General features: G+C 59.4%; 3 protein-coding genes across 3 annotated transcripts; 2 read left to right on the top strand and 1 right to left on the bottom strand.

Moving 5' to 3' along the window:
* The first annotated feature begins 16 nt into the window (after window positions 1–16).
* Window positions 17–4,928, top strand: CCDC103 (coiled-coil domain containing 103). The gene is made up of 3 exons (XM_013198144.3): window positions 17–294; window positions 2,239–2,371; window positions 4,267–4,928. The coding sequence occupies exons 1-3, from the start codon at window positions 152–154 to the stop codon at window positions 4,735–4,737; spliced, it is 747 nt and encodes a 248-aa protein (XP_013053598.3). The 5' UTR covers window positions 17–151; the 3' UTR covers window positions 4,738–4,928.
* A 1,904-nt stretch (window positions 4,929–6,832) lies between these two features.
* FAM187A (family with sequence similarity 187 member A) lies at window positions 6,833–8,777 on the top strand. Its single transcript, XM_013198163.3, has one exon. The coding sequence runs from the start codon at window positions 6,974–6,976 to the stop codon at window positions 8,219–8,221; it is 1,248 nt and encodes a 415-aa protein (XP_013053617.3). The 5' UTR covers window positions 6,833–6,973; the 3' UTR covers window positions 8,222–8,777.
* A 1,000-nt stretch (window positions 8,778–9,777) lies between these two features.
* Window positions 9,778–15,423, bottom strand: GFAP (glial fibrillary acidic protein). Its single transcript, XM_048047875.2, has 9 exons — window positions 14,933–15,423; window positions 14,399–14,459; window positions 14,099–14,194; window positions 13,851–14,012; window positions 12,999–13,124; window positions 12,572–12,792; window positions 12,345–12,388; window positions 11,668–11,753; window positions 9,778–11,359 (listed from the first exon to the last, which is right to left on the bottom strand). The coding sequence occupies exons 1-9, from the start codon at window positions 15,394–15,396 to the stop codon at window positions 11,318–11,320; spliced, it is 1,302 nt and encodes a 433-aa protein (XP_047903832.2). The 5' UTR covers window positions 15,397–15,423; the 3' UTR covers window positions 9,778–11,317.
* Between the last annotated feature and the right edge of the window lie 2,985 nt (window positions 15,424–18,408).

Below are 18,408 nucleotides of genomic sequence, written 5' to 3'. Positions count from 1 at the left end.
ACGGGAGCGAGCGCGGCCGGGGCGGCGGGGCCGTCGCGACAGGAGCGAAGGTGCTGGGGTGCGCAGCCCGGCGGGGCTGTCGGGACAGAAGCTCCCTGCCCGCTCTGGGTGCCGCGGTACCGCACAGCCCCGGGCCGGCAGCCGCAGGGCGATGGAGGCGGACGGAGCCCTCGACCTGGGCGCGCTGCACGAGGAGCTGCGGGCGGCGCTGGCGGCCGACGAGAAGCACGCGAGGGAGGACAGCGCCAAGTTCCGTGCCGTGTGCCAGCGGGTCGCCTCCTACGAGGAGTTCAGGTCCGGCCGAGGGCTGGCCCCGCACGTGGCCATCCCCAGGACACCTTGAGGGAGGATTTGAATTGTTCCGTACCCCGTGGAGATTCGTTAGCACCGTCAGCTGCGGTCCCTGGCCTCGGCACCACGGGGGTCGTGTCATGTCTCCCTCTGCACCACAGAGGCTCCCCTTGGTGCCGGGTGCTCTGGACACGGCGCTGACGCAGCCCCCGGGGGGCGGTGGTGAATTTTTAGACCTCTTGCAATACAGATGTAAACTCACCACACGCTGATGGGGTCACCCAGCTGCTTCTGAGCTCACACCTTGTTCCAAAGGGCTCCAAAAGGCACCCTTCGCTCCCGAGCTCCCTGTATGCGCTTTATGCCCTGGGTGGCTATGAGCATGGCTTGACGGTGCACTAAACCTGACTTCAGGGTTCCCAGGGTGCTTGAAAACTCTGTGGTCCCTGTGACACAAAGCGTTGATTTGACAGAACTGGTCTTGTTTAAAGTCGGCTGAAAAAATTGGCAGCTTAACTTCTGCCTGCTAAGATCTCAGCTGTCCCAGCCTAGAAGTCTCTTGCCGACTCGCTGTCACCAGCACTGTGCCAAGTCCAAGGCACTGGTCTGTGGAAAACCAGTTACCCGAAGGCGTTGGGTTTACCCCGCTGCGATGCTTTCCCTGGTGCAGCGCAGCCCCTGGCAGCCCTTCCTGACCTCCTGTCCTCCCCTCTGGCTTCTGCAGCCCCAGTCGGTGGTGGTGGTGTGGAAGGACAGGGCAGTGCGCGTCCCCACGCACCCAGCTCGGCGCGTTCTTGCTCCCAAACCCATCATCGCCCTGTCCGAGGCAGTTTGGGAACAGATTTATGATCCGGGGATGGTCCCTGGAGGAGCAGTGCTCCTAATGCCCTCCTTGCACAAGTCCCCATCCCTTGACATACGCAGAAAGATCTGCAGACAGATCCAGGGCTCTGACCAGGCTTATCCAGGAGTGGAGCAAATTGCATTCACGGCCTCATCCTGCTGGAATTTGGTCACGCTATCGGATCTGTGAAAGGGAAAAAGTTTAAAATGGCATTTATGGCATTTTTTCCTGTTGCTTTCTCCCCAGTCCCTGTAAAAGGATTCCCTGCTGCAGTTTTGTCAGTGTAGCTGCTAGAGCACGATCACAGATCACACTCCTGCTCAGTACAGAAAATCTGCAATGCAACTGTAGCGTTAGCAGCTAGAAGCCATCCGAGGGAGGCGGCGGAGCAGCTCCTCGCTGTGGGTGCAGCGTCTTCACCAGCGAAGGCTGCCGGTGTAGCTACAGGGACCTGGACCCCTTCAAAGATCTCCCGCTGGTTGCTGCGAGGGCTGTGGGCTCAGATGTTCATCCCATGGGATGAGAAGAATGAAGTGAGCCACTGGGTCCTGGCTGCTGGAGGTAGTCGTAGGCATCAGTGTAGTAAGATGCTGAATTCAAATGAATCCACAGACAAGTACCTGTCCAAGCTACAAAACAATCCTTAGGGCCCGTAGGAATGTAGGGTTTTTCCTGTGGAGGTCCCAAAGCCACAAAAGCTTCAGAGTACCATAAGAAAAAAGCAGGAGAAAAAGAGTGTCCTGCCAGTTCCTTGGGCCCTGGCTCTGGCAGGAGCTGCTGGGTGGAGCTGGCAGCGCCCTGCCCGTGTCGGGCAGGAACCACGGTGCTCAGCAGCAGTCCAGCCTGCGGGGCAATTCCTGCCTCGCCGGGCCTGATGGCTGGATTAATGCAGAGCGTGTGAGGAGGATGTGCCTGCCAAGTGTCCCATGTGCTGTATTTTCTTTTCCTCTGATCCCTCTCTGATGCTTCGTGATCTTAAGTAAATGCTGGTCTTGTTTGCTATGTGTGGCACAAGCTCGGAAATGGCCTGCCTCGCAGGAGGCACTGCGGAGGGGTGCAGCCTCAAAGTTTTTGGTCTTCTGTCCCCTTCCTGTTGCCTGCAGGGACATCGTGCTGGCATCACACCTGAAGCCTCTAGAGAAAAAGGACAAAATGGGGAACAAGAGAAACGTGCTGTGGAACCCTTGTGCAGGCCACACGAAGGGCCAGCAAGCCGGTGACGTGGAGATACCCCAGGTAAGGGAGACGCTTCCCGGGACTTTGTCCGCATCTAAAAATTACTCCAAAATAATTTGAGTATTAGTTTAAAGCACAAGAATTATTCAGAATTATTTCTGCCTGTGAACAAGCCCTCAAAATCCCCAGGAACACTGGAGTTAGATAATCGCAGGGCTCAGTCTTGGCCCCTGCTTTGTGGCTGGTAAGGGCGTGCACCAGCTGCTCCAAGGAAAGGCTGCTTCAACCCTGTGGGAATCTAGGACCAGCTGCACAGCGTCGGACCAGAGCTCCCAATACCCTGCCTCTGCCGGTGGCCAGTAACAGATTCTTGGGGAAGAGTGCCCTCCCTTGACCGCACTCCTCCAGCTGGCTGCAGTTTAGAGCCCGAGAGCCAGGCTGTGCATCTGGATCATCACGTTTAATAGATGCAGATAACGCATCTTCTGTGAATGCAGCCAATTCTTTTTCACCCCACGGTTTAATTATGCATGATACAGAAAAGTACTGTTTTGTTCTAAACCTGCTGCCTGATGGGTTCATTGGGTGCTCCCCTTAGTTCTTCGGTTGCGGGAAACGGTGACAAAACCTTTTATATCCAGGCCGTTTGTGATTTGACTGATGTCTTTCCTGCCCCCTTCAGCAGACTTTTTCCAAGCTGGAGAGTCCTGGTTAGTTGAATGTCTTCTGGTATGGAAGGCGTTTTATGCTTCCATTGCCTTTGTTTCCCTTCTCTTCTCTGGTGCTGGGTTATCTCTTATGCATAAGAGGAGCCCAGCTGCAGTCAGCATCCAAGGCTCAGGCACCCACTGGATTTATAGAGATATAAAACAATAATTCTGTTTTATTTTCAGTTGCTTTCCTATTAGCTCCCAATATTGGCTTTGCCATTTTGACTGCTGCTGAGAATGAGCTGATGTCTTCAAAAGAATATCTGTGGTGACTCCTGCTAGCCCAGTGACACAATGACAGGAGACTCACCTGCTTGATGGGAGCTACAGTGGAGTCTGTCACTGGACGTTTCCCTAGCCAGAGATGTTTTGCATGGATGTTTCTCACAAGCATTGCATGAATTTTTTGACAGTGAATTTCATTTGCCTGTTTATTATGACATCCTTTTGCAGCTCTTCTAGGCAGCTTTGTATTTGCTTGGAGTGAGCAGAGATCTCCCCAGAGCAAACTCTGTTCCTAATCCCATTAGTCCTTGGGCTCAGATCTCCAGGGCTTCTGCATTTTGTGTTTAGACACAGCCTGATGTTGCTGTGCCTTGTTCTCACTATCTGTGTAAAAGCCTAAACATTTTAATCCTTCTTCAGTCTGTGCGTCAGTGAAGTCAGCAGTGATGAGTTCAGCAGTTCAATTACATATTGTATAAAACAGGATTTCCTTTTATCTGAGATGCCACATTGAGCTTGGCTCTCTCTTCTAGTCCGAGGCTTGTATGAATGCAGTATGTTACAAGACAGTACGTTAGAGTCGTCAGTGTATTTTGTGGGTTTTATGCCCCTTATCTTTTATCTGCTCACCTGCTTGATTTGCCTCTTGATGCTCAAGATGGAGACAGGCTTTTGCTGAACTACCGCAGTTCCAGGAGAGTGTTTAGTGTGTTTGGTTCTGGTTAGGGCTTGGATCACTCCACTGATGGTCTGTGTTCATCTACACTGTGTTTCAGGTCTCACCTATTCTTCCTTTATTTTCCTCTTAAGTTCTCTGTTTTCTTTTGGGCTTGATGAACCTGCTATTTCTTCATCTTTCTGCATGTTTTGCTACCTCACAAGCTTTACGCAGCCCTTTGTGCTATCAAAGCCTGTATTAAAAGCATCTGTCAGACACACCCACAGATTGATGAAGGGGGAATAAAAATCGTCAAGTGGGAACAAAACAGAAAGAACTTGACGATTATTTTTTTCCTTCAGGAGCTGGATCAACTGCCTGGAACCTCTGCCGAATTTTACCGAGATTGGCACAGATGCTTAAAAAGCGGAAAAGAAAAATACCAGCTTTTGCTTAAGCTCGAAGGGAAGGCCTTGGGCAGAATCTTTCAGGCTGACTTGGGTTTTGGCCTCCTGGGTGAATTCCTTGCTGTGCTGGCAGAGAACATCTGTCACGAAGACAGAGATGCTGTCCTTCAGATCTTACAGAGCCTTTCTGGCACCAAGCGCTTTGGGTTAAACATGGATCTTCTGAGTGAGTCGGAGAAGGAGAGCACCAGGGATTTGTTTAGGAAGCTGCAGAGCATGAGCAGGGATTATTGGACCCCTGGCCACCTTAGTGGCCCAGCCAGCTGCAAAGCAGAGAGCGAAATCCACCTCACAGACACCAGCTTGCAAAACGAAGCCGAGGAAAGGATAATGATGGAGCTGATGAAATGTTACCAAGTCAGCTGAAGGAGCAGAAGCTGCAGGGTCATGCAGAAGCAAAGTGGAAAAGGGCCTTATGGCTTGGCTTTGGCGTCAGATACTGTGTGAGACAGTTAAGAATAACTCAGATACTTCTGGAGCATTGCTGTACGTTTCCCTGTACCTGGGAGCCACCCAGAGCAATAGTTCTGCCAAATAAAAGTTAGTTACAGAAAGGACTCTGTGTACGTTGTGATCTCTGGGGCAGTGTCCTCACAGGACAATTCTGTGAGAATCTCTTAGATGGGGAGAACAAACAAGAGAAAGAAAAATTAGGCAGGCATTTATGAAGGAGAGGCCAAAATGCAAGTATTTCCTTCCTTTTTCCATCTCTGTCCATTGTCACTCAGGATTTAAGAAATGTAATCAGTGGCACTTCACGCTTAACCATGCAGCTGCTGAAATTAGGCTGATGGGAGTGGAAATACTGTGCGAGGTGATATACCTGGGGCTGATCCAACATCTATTTTAAGTAGGCCATGGGGTAAATCTCTGAGATATTGTTCTATGATCTTGGACACTATATGGTTTGCCTAAAATCTACGTAGATTTAAATTTAAAAGGAACTGACAAACATCAGTCCAACAAAGAGACTCTCCAGTGCTGCCAAATATTGTGTCCAAACTGACCGGCCTTTCTGTTTAGGCTGCAGGATTCAGGAAGACGCTCATGTTGTACAGCTCAACACCTACCCACCAAGTTCACTTTTATTTCTGGTCTGGGAAGATCCTCAAGCTTCTCCCAAGTGTGCTGAGGAGCCCAGTGCATGTTACACTGCTCAGACTGCCTTGAATTCAGCTCAGAAACAACTACCAGGTCCATTCTTTTTGAAAACCCAGGTAGAGGAGAAAAAGGTAGAGTCACCCCTGGCTGACTACAACTCACCCTCTCCCACTGCCTCTGTAGAAACCACTAAGCCCCTAATTTCAGGCTTTGTGGCATCAACCATGGGGACACGTGTGTCCCTGCAATCTGCTGTAGGTGCCATTCCTTTGCACAACACTTGCAAACCTGATGGCTAACAGAAAGCCAAGTGCTGATATCTCAAACAAAACGGAAAGATCCTGGATGGTCCCATGGTCGGGATGCAGGATGTTGATGCAGGAATGGCCCTGGTACTACAGCCTGCGCTAGCCGCAGCTTCAGTTGTGGTGGGAACACCCCCAGTGCTTTCAGCAGTCCTGTGGCTCAGGGCTTGCACTCACATCCTGCTGCATCCCCACCACTTGGGGAAAAGCAAAATCCCTGTTGTTTGGTGAGAAGACTCAGGAGAAATGAAATGCAGGCACAAGCACTGAGCTCCTCCTCGAAGGAGTGATTGTGTGAATGTCAGCAGGAGGAAGGGCTGTTGGACTGGCTGGAATCAGTTTCCCAAGCAGTCATGGTCTGATCAGGAAGTGCCAGAACCTAAACTGAAGGTCTGGCCAGAGTCAGTGGGGAGCAAATAACTCACTTCTACCATAGGAGAGATGCATTTAAGCCTCCAGGGTTGGTTCCAGCATCAGCCAAGGCAAGGAGGATGTGAATGAAAAGCCTCCCTCGATCACTCCAAGAGGGGGAGTCTCAAACATTGCCTGTGTGGTGGGTCTTCGGCACACAAACACTTGGACAGCCAACAGGGAGGATGCAGAAGTCTAAATACCGTGTTTGTCACCTCTGGTTCTGGGCTACAGAGGTCAGCTGCCGTCAGGGGCGGTTCTCCATGATCACTGTGCTCAGAAGAGTCGGTGCAACCCTTAACGTTTACTTCTTTCAAGAAAACAGCAGCGGTTCCCTTCTTCCCACCATGCAGGCTGCATTTTGCCTCCGCAGCCATGCTACACGAGCGATCTCTGCTCGTTGCCCAGTGGCACGGTGCGCTCTAGAGCAGCTGGAAACATTCTAGAGTCCACGTCCCTGACACGCGGGGACAGGGACAGGCCATGTCCCAGACCGAGGCGGGCTGCTGCAGGGCAGGACAAACATTCTCTGCTGCAACAACAGATGCTTGCAAGTGGTTCCCAGCAGCTGTTACTCTGGGATGAGAGATTTTGACTGCTGTTTGATCCCTGCTGTCGGCCACAGGCTGGGTGTCCACCTTCGAAAGTCTCTTACAAGCCCCATCCCTGGTGAGCAGGTGGTGTGTGCGCCCTGGTCCCTGCCTTGGTGCCGACACCTCCAACCCCGCGCCACACTGAGGACGTGGTGGCTGGGTTCATCCTGCTGACGGCAGAGGCTGCTGGGCATGATGGAGACCGGGCTGCCAAGAGCTGTACTTCTCCTCTGCATGGTAGATGTGCTCCACTCTTTTGCGATTGAGGAGAAAGAAGATATATTCAAGCGAATGGTTTGTCCTGCTTTCCTGATGTTTGACAACGCCGCTTACCTGGCCGACATGACCTTTGAGCTCCCTTGCAACTGCAAGCCCGAGGAGGTCTCTAACGTCGTCTGGTACTTCCAGAAGACCATGGGAAGCAAGGAAACCACGGTCCTGACGGACTTTGCTGGCAACGTGGTTCTTGACTCGGGCCATATCCACGTGGGCAGCAACGTGCTGAAGCGTTTCAGCATCCGGATGTTCAGTCTCATCGTCTTCCGGGCCCAAGTGACAGACTCGGGCCTCTACCTGTGCGGCACTAAGAAAGGGGATTTCTTCTACGGCTACGACGTGGACGTGCAGCCAACCAAGCACATCACGGTGGCTTTTGTGGACAGAGGCGAGCACGTCCAGGACGACTACACAGGGAAGCTCTTCAGCCTCTTCACCACCTTCTGGGACTGGACCAAATGCGACCGCTGCGGTGTGAGGGGCGAGCAGCGGCGGATCGGGCTGTGCTACATGCGGAGCGCCAAGCTGCACCCCCGCTACCGCACTGCCCTGCCCAACGTCACCTCCTGCGGCTCCAGGGCCATCTCCATGCATCTTCAGCGCCGCGGCCGCCGCTGGAGGCCCGAGGTGGCCATCCGAAGCTGCCTGGCCCCCTGCGTGAAGGAGCAGGACCCCCAGGAAGGGGTGCAGGCCATCTCCAACGTAATTTACAAGCTGGGCCAGAAGCCCTGGCTACCCCACGTCCCCACGCAGTTCCACAAGCATCCAGTAGGAAGAGATCTGATCATCGCCTGCCCAGGAGCCCGGCCCGAGCACGCCGTGGCCTGGGACAAGGACTCTGTCCGGCTCTATCGCTCCCACTTCCTCGTGGGTGTCAACCAGAGCATGCGGGTCTTCATCGACCACGGAAACCACCTGCACATCCAGCGGGTCCAGTTCAGTGACAGAGGCACCTACTTCTGCTGGCGGGAGGGCCAGCTGGTGGCCGGCTTCCGGCTCAGCGTGGGCCACCAGCGCCAGCGCAGACGGACGCTCGACGATCCCGAGACGATCTATGCCATCAAGGCCATCAGCACGAGCTACGTCCTCATCAGCGCCATCTTCGTCGGCATCCACGTGTGCCGCTGCTGCCGGCAGGTGTTCAGGTGTCCCGTGAGGACGTAGCGTCCCCATTCAGCCCCAACAGGTCACTCCTACACCTTTGACCATTATTTCATGAGAAATTTGTAATGTTTTGACCATTAGAAATAAATGGGATCGAAATGCTGCCAGCGCCCACTCATCCTCCATTTTGGGTCGAGAGCGCAGCAGTGAGGACTGAGACGGAAAAGTCCCTGTGCTGCTGGGCGGTACGGCTTGGTGGGACAGGAGGGGGTTTCACACCACCACGGGCTGTTCCTGGCCCCCTATGCAGGTTTGCGGTAGCCTTTTAAGCTCAATATAATCCTTTTTGAATAAATACTTGGAGTTGTTGCAGTATTTTCTTGCCAAGCACTACAGAGTTCTCAAACCACATCAGTGATTTATTAGGGCTGTTTTTCTAAGAGTCCACTGTAATCCACCAAACTGTTTTACTCCAATTAATTCTGGCTTTTCTTAGATTTATTTTTTTTTTTTTAGTTCTTTTCATTGCTGAAAACTTCGACTGCCAACATTTCAAAACATTCAGTGTTTGTTTGAGATCCTTAGCTGGAGCAAACCTGTCTTTAAAAATTTGAGTTTAAACATTTATACTTTCGAAGGAAAAAAAAAATCCAAATGAAAACAGAGGATATCTTTAGAAATTTTCCTGTTTGTGTTTTGTTTTGGTGGTGGTGGTTTGATGTTTGAATTCGCCCAACTCAGCATGGACCTGTGAGATATTTGGCTTTTTATTAGCCGTTATTTATGTGTTGCAAAAGATGTCCTCCAAAGAGGATGGCATCTGTGCAGCGTTTAAGTGGCCTCTTGTTTGCTCCTCAGCGTAGAGCACGACTTCCCCGCTGGGCTCATCTCTGGTCCTTTTGCCAAGGAGGTGACCTGAGGACTTCAGCTTTCCCCGGAGAAGCCAGCTGTCCGGGTGGCCAGGCAGCACTGAGGGTCTCGCAGTGCTCAGCCCCTGAGCTGCTTTCCTGGCGTGCAGGGTCTCGTGGCACCCTCTCTGGTGGCTATATCCAGCCTACGTGCACTGGCCACATCCTTCCACCCAGGGCCAGGCTGGGGCTCCCAAATTCCCAATGCCCCCCTATAATCCCCACTCACCCACAGCATTTCCTGCTGCTTGCCAACACAACCCATCCTCACCAGCCCTTCACGAGGTCATTAGGAATTAACCACTGGTCCTCAGAGATACAGCCGGCACCTGAGGCTCCCCAGGAGTGGCAGCCTGGGTTCACGCTGGGTTTGCTGCTGAAGACCCCAGAACAGGTCTGTGCTTCCCCTCCCTCCCTCTAGGGAAGGGGATCTCTCCTGCCACACTGCTGGCTTTGGGGGTTATCCCTGCACCATGCCACAAGCCCTTGCATGTGTCCAAACCACACGCAAATGGCCAAATGCGTTGGCCCTGGGGTTCAGGACTGAGCCTTCATCCCCCACAAGGAAGCTGCCAGCAGTGGGTTTGGGCTCCCAAAGGACCCCTCTGGGGTCCCCCTGGCTAATCCCGAATAACCCATGGCACTGGCAGCTTGTCCTGTGGCTGGGGCAGGGGATGGCGCGGAGAGGCAGCTTGCAGTACAACCATCGAAGTAGCACTTGTGTAAGCTTTATTTCTCATCTCGTGCTGCCGCAGACATTAGGACATTAATTTTTCACAGAGCTGGGAGACACAGCGGACAAAGGGGGTAAGGGAGGATGGCAACCGAGTGGCATTCCACGTGTTCATCCCTACGGGCTTATGGGGTACGAGAAGCGCTGCTGGGTGGTTGCTCCTATGTTAGGTGGCAGTGGGGCAGGTTTTGCTCCTGGTAGTGGTTAAATCAAAGGTTGGGGATGGGGGCTGTGGGTGAGCACTGGGCTGGGTGATGGCCCCAACTGGGTGGCATGTGCTGGTCTGGGCAGGGGAAGCAAGGGAGGACGCATGGGGGGGGGCAAGGCCACATGGAGCCCCGGGACAGGGAATTTCTGCCAAGCCCCTCTCATGCAGGAGCTGGGCTCAGGCTCCTGCACGGCCAGGGCTTGACCCAGGCAGCCCTGGCTCGCTGCGGTGGTGGGACTCATACTGTGAGCTGGTTGGGACAGGGAGAACAGGGAGGGCTGCCTGTCCTCCCCCAGAACTCCTGGGTCACAGGAAGCACCTCCTGCTCTGAGAGCACCCATGGGTGCCCCAACACCCTCCTCCTCCTCCTTCTCCTCTTCCTCTTTCTCCTCCTCCTGCTGTCCTCACTCCCCTCATCTCCACTTTCACCTGCATGGGACCCCCCCAGGTGAGGGGCCAAGCACATGGCCGTGGGTCCCCCCTGGCCACGAGCCCCTCGGGACTGTTTCCTCCACCGTGCTGATGGGGGCACCTTGGTGGGGGCACCCACTCGGGGCTGGGACAGCCCCATGGCTCTGTGTCCTGGAAAACTGAATGAGGCCACCCAGCCTGCTCTGCCCATCACTTCTCCAGCCCCACAACCCCCCCACACCCGCAGGCACCCCTCGTTATCTCCACTCCATCACCCTTTCACACCATCCCAGCAGAATCCTGCCTCCCTGTGCGGCTCCATTCTCCTCCTCCTCCTGCCCGTGCCTCTTGGCTAAGCCCACCCAATGCTCAGGGATGGGAAAACGCCCCTGGCCAGCTGGTACCTTGCCACCTCCAGCCCCCCTGGGATGCTCAGGGCCTGGACACAGGGGCAGATTCAGGGCGGCTTCCTGGACCAGAGAGTGGGCAGCGGGGTGGGATGCAGGGAGAGATGCTCTTTGCACCATTGCCTTTTCCAACTGGCATGCAGAGATCGAAACAGGATGGACTTCCTTGACAGACGTCGGCGAGCCAGAGACCCAGGTCGCACACTTGGCATGGCCCCCAAAATGCCAGCTCTGCTGTGCTGCGGGACCGGGCTCTGCCCAGTACCGCTCGCCTCCCCCCGTGTCTCCAGTCCCCTCCCCACGCAGCGCCCGGCCCCAAGCAGGGGGTCCAGGGGTGGTGGGAGAGGTGAGGGTGGGCAGGAGGGAGGTGCCCCCCAGAGCATCCCCACCTCATCCCGCAGCTCCCACCCGGTCACCGGGGTCCCTCGCAGCATCGGACAGCACCTACGGGGCTACGGCTACAAGCGCGGCTGCTGCGGCTCGCCCGCTCTATGCCACCTCCTTGTGCTCCTGCTTGGACTCCTTGATCACCTGGAGGCAGAGGGAGAGGGACTGTCACCCCAGCTCGGGCCCTCCTCCCCTCCTGAGCCTTCCTGGGCTCTGAACAACCTTGGGGACAGGGACAGGGATGGGGACAGGGATGGGGATAGTTTTCTCTAAGAGCTGCCAGGCTCAGCTCCACCATGCTCTGGAGCCACCGGGCTCCCTGCCCAGGCTGCTCATGGGGCTGAGGGATGGTGGCCCCACCTGCGTGACGAGCATCCCCCTTGGGGGACACCCTGCGGGGAGGCAGGGATGGAGGGGAAGCAGCGTGGGAGGCATGGATGAGGACTTCCCACCTCTCCATCTCTGGTCTCCACAGTTTTGACCACGATGGTCCTCTTCAGGTGAGCTTCCGACAGGGATTTGGTGTCCAGGCTGGTCTCTGGGGGACGCAGGCAGGACATGGCAGTGACCAAGTGTCCCACATGTGGCCCCTATACCCATGCACAAGTGGGGGGGCCCAAAGGGAACATGCTGGGCAGGAAAACCCCAGTCCATGGCAGTGAGCAGCCCTGGGGACGTGATCAGCCTCAGGGACGTAGATGGTCCTGGGGACATGGTTGGCACTGGGGACATGACTGGCTTCAGGTTGTGGTTGGCCTTGGGGACACAGCTGGCACTGGGGACAGGACTGGTCTTGGGGCTTTGGGATGTGGATAGCTTTGGGATGTGGTTGGCCTTGGCGACGGGGTTGACCCTGGGGGGACAGTTGGCATGGGGGACGTGGTTGGCCTTGGGGACGCAGCCATGGCACACTCCTCCCCTCCATCCTGGGGGACCCCCGTGGCACAGGGACCTGGCAGCAGGTTGGTGCCAGGGACAAGACCCTGGAGTCCTCGTTCCTTGAGATTCGGAGGAAAACGTCCCACTCCTTCTGGATGGCGCAGGGCTGGCCAGGATGACACCTCCTCCCACGGAGCCCCCAGGCCCTCCCGGCCTCACACCCCACTCACAGCACCACCATCCTGCCCACCTCGGATCTGCAGGTTGGAGAAGGTCTGCACAGGGATGGTGATCCTGCGGGAGCAACGGGGGCGTCGGGGAGAGCACCAGGTCCCCACCGCCCCACGCAGCCCCACACAGCAGCTCTGCTCTGCCCAGGGCTGGGGCAGGAGGGCTGGGGGCTGCTCCCCACCCCCAGAGGGACCAGGAGGACGTGGGGATGGTTCGGGGCAGGATGAGGCCCTGCTCTGCCATCACCTGCTCTCCTCGCCCTCCAGCAGCTTGCGGTACGTGGCGATCTCGATGTCTAGGGCCAGCTTGACGTTGAGCAGGTCCTGGTACTCCTGCAGGTGCCGCGCCATCTCCTCCTTGAGGCTGCGGATGTCCTCCTCCAGCCGCACCACCGTGTCCTGGTAGCCGGCGGTCTCCAGCGCGTAGCGCTCCTCCAGCTCCCGCAGCTGCCTCTCCAGGGACTCGTTCTGGGGGCCGCGAGGGGACGCGGTGCCCTCAGCGGCCGCCTCCTTCCAGGAGCGAGGGGCTCCCCACGGTACCCACCCAGCTCCCACCCCTGGCCACTGCCCGTGCCCCCAGCCCCGGGCAGAGCTCCCCAGCAGCATCCCCGTGGTGGTGGCCCCTGCCCGAGGCCGTGTCCCCCTCTTTTCCCCCCCTCCCGGCTGGCACCTACCGAACCCCGCAGGGCCTCCAGGTCGCAGGTGAGGGCCTGGAGCTGGCGCCGGTACTCGTTGGCCTCCTGCTTGGCCGCGCGCAGGGCCTCCGCGTGCCGGGCGGCTGCGTCCGTCAGGTCTGTGAACTGGGGGGGGGGACGTGCCATGGGGCAGGGGCATGGGGCAGGGACGGCGTCCTCGTGGCACATGGCACGGGGACATGACCCTGCTCTCCTCCATGGGAGGGGCACGGCCCCAGTGGCACATGCCAGGGGGAGCTGTCCCTGCTCCCACAGGAGGGACGTGGCCACGGTGACATGGGAGCAGGGGGAATGTCCCTGCTCCTGCAGGGTGGTGGGACAGTGCAGGTGGGGCATGTCCCCCATGCCATGTGCCACTGGGGACATGTCCCTGCTACCACGGGATGACGGGACAGTGGGTGTGGGACGCGCCCCTGCTGGCACCTCATGGAGGCACGTCCCTGGTCCCTTGGGGTGATGGGATGGTGGACGTGGGATGCATCCCTGATGGGAGGTGTTACAGGGGACATGTCCCTGCTTTTGCAGGAGGGAGGGATGGTGGTGCGGGATGTCACTGGGGACACGTCGCTGCTCCTATGAGACAGTGCCCGTGGGACCCGTCACTGCAAACACCTCTCTAGGGACTGTGACTCACCAACGGGGACATATCCCTGCTCCCCCGGGGCCCAAACCAGGACACGGGACATGAGCGGGGACAGCAGGGATGCCAACCCCCCGGTGCCACCACCCTGCAGAGTCACCCAGCCCCGGGAGAGGCTGACCCCCTCCCCATGAAGGTGACATCCTGGCAGGGGGATGGCACCCGCCCGGCAGCCAGGTCCCACCCCACACCTTGGACTTGTACCACTCCTCAGTCTCCTGCATGTTGCTGGCGGCCATGGCCTCGTACTGGGTGCGGATGTCGCGCAGGGCGGCCGTCAGGTCCGGCTTGCTGGTGTCCACCTCGACGTGCACCCGGTGCCGGGCCAGCTGCTCCTGCAGCTCCCGCAGCTCCTGCGGGGCACCGGGGGTCAGCACGGAGCCCCCTCCCCATCCCCGGTTCCCCCATGGCATGGCAGTGGTGTCAGTGGTGGCGTTACCTCCTCATGCACCTTCCTGAGGAAGGCCAGCTCGTCCTGCAGGGACCCCACGCGGCGCTCCAGGTCGAGGCGAGCCAGGGCGGCGGCATCGACGTCCTGCCACCACGCAGAACAGGACAGGAAGGAAGGTCCCCAGGGTGGGCTCAGGGCGCTGCACCCCCGCACCCCTCAGCCCCACTTGTCCCCATCCCAGCCCTGCCTGGTCCCACCAGGAGCCCCGGTGCTGGCGGGTGCTGAGCCTGGCCCCGCTCATGCCCCGGGGCTGGCAGCATGCGGACAGGATCCGGCCCTCGCCCTCACCTGTCTGAATGCAGCCAGGGTGCTCTCGGCCTCCAGCCGCAGGGTCACCTCCTCCTGTAGCCTGCAGTGTCGCAGACAGGCACTGTTATTCGTTGGGCACCATTACTTGGGCACCGTTACTCGTTACTTGCAGTGGCCACTTGCAGCTCAGCCCCGTGGATGCACCACCCTTGGGTCCCTGCAGTGCCGGGGTGCTGCCTGTGCCCACCACGCCGTCCTCCTGCCCCGTCCCCATGTCCCCCACACCACACATGTGTCCCTCACGTTTCGCCCTGTGCCACACGTGCTCCCTGCATGTGGCCATCCCAGCCCTGCACCCTCAGCACGTTCCCTGTGCCCTCATCCCCACCACCTGTGCCCAGAGCCCTGCCAGCCCCCAGCTCAGCCTCAGTAGCCACCTTGGTCCCGGTGGCCACCCTGGTACCAGCCCCAGTGGGTACCTTGATCCCTGGGGACAACCTGGTCCTGGTGGCCCCCCTGGTCCCAGTCACCGCCCTGGCCCCCAGGACAACCCCAAGCAGGGCAGCACCTTACTTTTGCCGAAGGTTTCCGAGGTCCTCAGCCAGGTTGTCCCTCTCGATCTCCACGCGGGCCTTGGCGGTGGCCAGCTGCTCCACGTGGCGCCGCAGGTCGCGCAGCTCCTCCTGGTAGACGTCGGCCAGGTGCGAAGGCTCCTGGTCCCGCACCTGGTTCAGCTCCAGCACCAGCATCTTGTTCTGCTGCTCCAGGAGCCGAACCTTCTCGATGTAGCTGGCGAAGCGGTCGTTGAGCTCCATCATCTCCACCTTCTCGTTGGTGCGCGTCTCCCTGAACTCCGAGTTGAGCGCCTCGGCCAGCGAGAAGTCCATCCTGCCCGGCCCGGGGCGGGCGGCCCAGCGGAGGCCCGGCTGCGCGCTGAGGACGCGGGGCCGGCCCGGGGGGCTGGTGGGGAGCCCCCGGCGTGCCGAGGCGGCTGAGCCGAAGCGGCGGCCGTAGGAGGACAGCCGCTGGCTCTCCATGCCAAGGGCTGGGCACGGTGTGTCCCAGCCCTGGGGGTTTTATGGAGTGTGGCGGCTCCCACCCCTGCCAGCCGCCCCCAGCACTGGCCATGGGCCAAGGAGCCACAGGGCGAGCACAAAAGCCGGCCTTTGTGGCGCCCGGCAGGGACGGATGAGCCCTGGCAGACAGCCCAGGCGTCATGGCAAGGCCCCCGGCCCCCTGCCCGGATCCCCCCGCCCCGGGGTTTACCCCACACTCCTGTGGGCACTGCCAGCGCCCGGGGCAGGAGGCAGAGCGGGACCGTGGCCATGGGCACCCATGGGGCACTGTGGGTGCCGGGTGAGGTGCTGTGGGGCACCGTTGGTGCTTGGAGCAATGCCAGGGGCACTGTGGGTGCTGGCCGGGTGCCGTTTCAGAGGGTGCCCACTGCAAGGGCACGGGGTGTCCCTGCGCCCTGGGTCCTGTCCCCACAGCCACTGGCCCCAGCTGCGTCTCCAGGTGTTCAACGGGCTGAGGGGTGTGTTGCACAGCCGCACACACATCCTCGTACAAACGTGTCCATGCACACCCACCGGCACAAAGACGCAGCCACATGTGCACGCCTGTGAAAGCCTTTTCAGGACATGGACGTGCACACAGCCGTGAAAAGACATCCACATGCACGCACAACTCCCCCCTTGGGCACCTACAGATACGCACACGCACGTCTATCCGTGGCCAGGCACACGTGCACAGGGGTGCACCTGCACGTCCACCCCCATAAGTGCACACACGCCACGTGCAATGTAGCTACACACATGCATGGCTCCCCTTGCACGTGTGCAACAGTGTGCACAGATACACACGTGCTGCTTCCCTGAACACACGCGCACGTTGCACACCCTCAGCAGTGCACACGCACATTGATCCTCCCAAGCACACGTACACAGTGTGCAGTGCAGACATGCACGTGCACGGCCACCCCATATGTGCAGATCCGTGTGTGCACAAGCGTGTGCACGCCCACCAGGTCATGCACGCACGCACACACACACCCACCCACCCACCCACACACACACACCCACCCACGCTCACACTGCTTGTGCTGACCCCCCAGGACAAGCCCTGGCTGAGCACCCAGGCGCCACAGCCCCGTTCCCCACGGCTGAGGCACCCCGCGGGACGCCTGGCAGCGCAGGTAGGCTGCTAATTAAAACTGCTTTTAATTAGCCAGCTGAAGCCTCCCAAGTCCGTTCCAGCCCAGTGGGGCTGTAAGGGCGCTGGGCAGCGCCTGCCCCTCGCTGGGGCCTGGCTGGGGCTCAGGGCGCCGCGTCCTGCTCCCAGCCCCGGGCCTCATCCTGCTGTGGGCACGGCTGCGCGTGCACACACATGTGCATGGCCTTGTCCCCCGCCGCCACCCCCCCCACACCGACCTCATTGGGGTGCTCACACGTGCGCCAAGGCCGAGGCGGGGGGGGGCTTTCTCCCCGCACCGGTCCCTGCGGCCGGGTGCCAGGGCCGCGTGAAAGGGGCTCTGTGTGCCGGCGGGCGCGGGCCCGGCATGGCAATGAGGGGGCTTTGTGCGAGCGCGGCCCTGCCGGGAAACGCGGGGCACGAGGCAGCGGCGATGGGCACGGGGCCACCGCCGACCCCAGCCCTTGTGAGCTGCTGTGGCGTGGCCATAAAGTGGGGTTACGGGGCCTGGGGACATCCTGGGGACAAGGCAGCGTCGGTGGGGACCGCGGTGCAAGGCGTGGGTTGGAGGGTGTTTTGGGGACCTGGCGACGTAAGGGACACGTGGTGGCATCGAGGGTGGCCGGAGGCAGCGGGTCCCTGGGGTGCTGGCCGGGGACACTGCAGTGGCGGGGACAGGCCTGGGCGGCTGGCAGCTAGGTGGCAGCCGATGGCCGGGAGAGCTCCCGGCCCGCCGGGTGGGGACGGTGCCAGGTCCCGCTGGGCCATGTCCCAGAGGGGCTGTGGAGATACACTGGTGGCACTGGTGGCACTGGTGGTGTGCTCAGGGACATCCTCTTGGCACCACCGCCCCTAATGCCCCACAGCTCCCTGTTCCCAGCCTGATGCCGGTCCCACACTGGGGGTCCCCGCTTTGGTGCCGCCGGTATCGGGACGGGTTTTATACCCGCGGAATCGTTGTGGTGCACATCCGCGCCCCACAGGTGCCGGGAGCTGCCTGCGGTCCCCAGCCAGCCGGAACAGGGACACCCCTGGGGACATGCATCCGGGGGGGGCTCTGCGTCCCTGCAGCCTTTCCCAAACCCACTGGGAGAGCGCGGGGGGCACGGGGTGCCCGGCCGGCCCCCGCTCAGCTCCCCGGAGATTTATTTTCTCCCAGCTCCTACGCAGCCGGGATCAAAGCGCTGCTGCCTCTTGCGGAAAGCTGTCACTCCCGGCACTGCGGGGATGCAGATCTGGGCTCTCCCCCCGCCTCCCCGCTCCCCTCTTAATGAGAGGAACGAACTCAGAGCGGGCTGGAAGTTTTAATTAGAAGCTTCCAGCCTCTGAGAAGACAAAGGCGAGAGCTGCGGCTGCCAGCCAGCGAGCAAAGTAGGGCAGGAGGAGCTGGTGACCCCGGTCCCCGCGGGGAGCAGCCTGCACGGGACGGTGCTGCCGGAGCAGGCCGAGGGCCGCGGGTTAAACGCAGCCGCCTGGCCCGGAGCCCACGCAGCTTCCGTGACCTCTGCCGGTGCCCTCACCACTGCCGGTGGCCCCGAGGAGCCGGAGCAGGCACCGGCACCGGGGTGCGTCAGGGGGCCCAGCGGTGCCATGACGGGGTGGGGAAGTAGGACAGGGCACAGGGGGAGAGCAGCAGGGGCGATGCTCCGAGCTCTGCCCCATAGCTGGGGTCTCACGGGCAGCAGGAGCAAGGGACCCAGCAGGAGGCACGGATGGAGTTTGAGCAGGGGGAAGATGGGGCAGAAATGGCCCTGAGAGCACTCAGCAAAGCGACAGGCAAGCAGCTGCCACCTGCCCTCATCCCCACACCAGGACACACAGCAGGGACCTGCCGGCCCCCGGCACAGCCCCTGCAGAGA

The sequence above is a fragment of the Anser cygnoides genome, chromosome 22, assembly GCF_040182565.1.
Source record: "Anser cygnoides isolate HZ-2024a breed goose chromosome 22, Taihu_goose_T2T_genome, whole genome shotgun sequence".
Taxonomy (NCBI): domain Eukaryota; kingdom Metazoa; phylum Chordata; class Aves; order Anseriformes; family Anatidae; genus Anser; species Anser cygnoides.
Note: the sequence above shows the minus strand (reverse complement) of the source record. Positions and strands in the feature narration are given on the sequence as shown.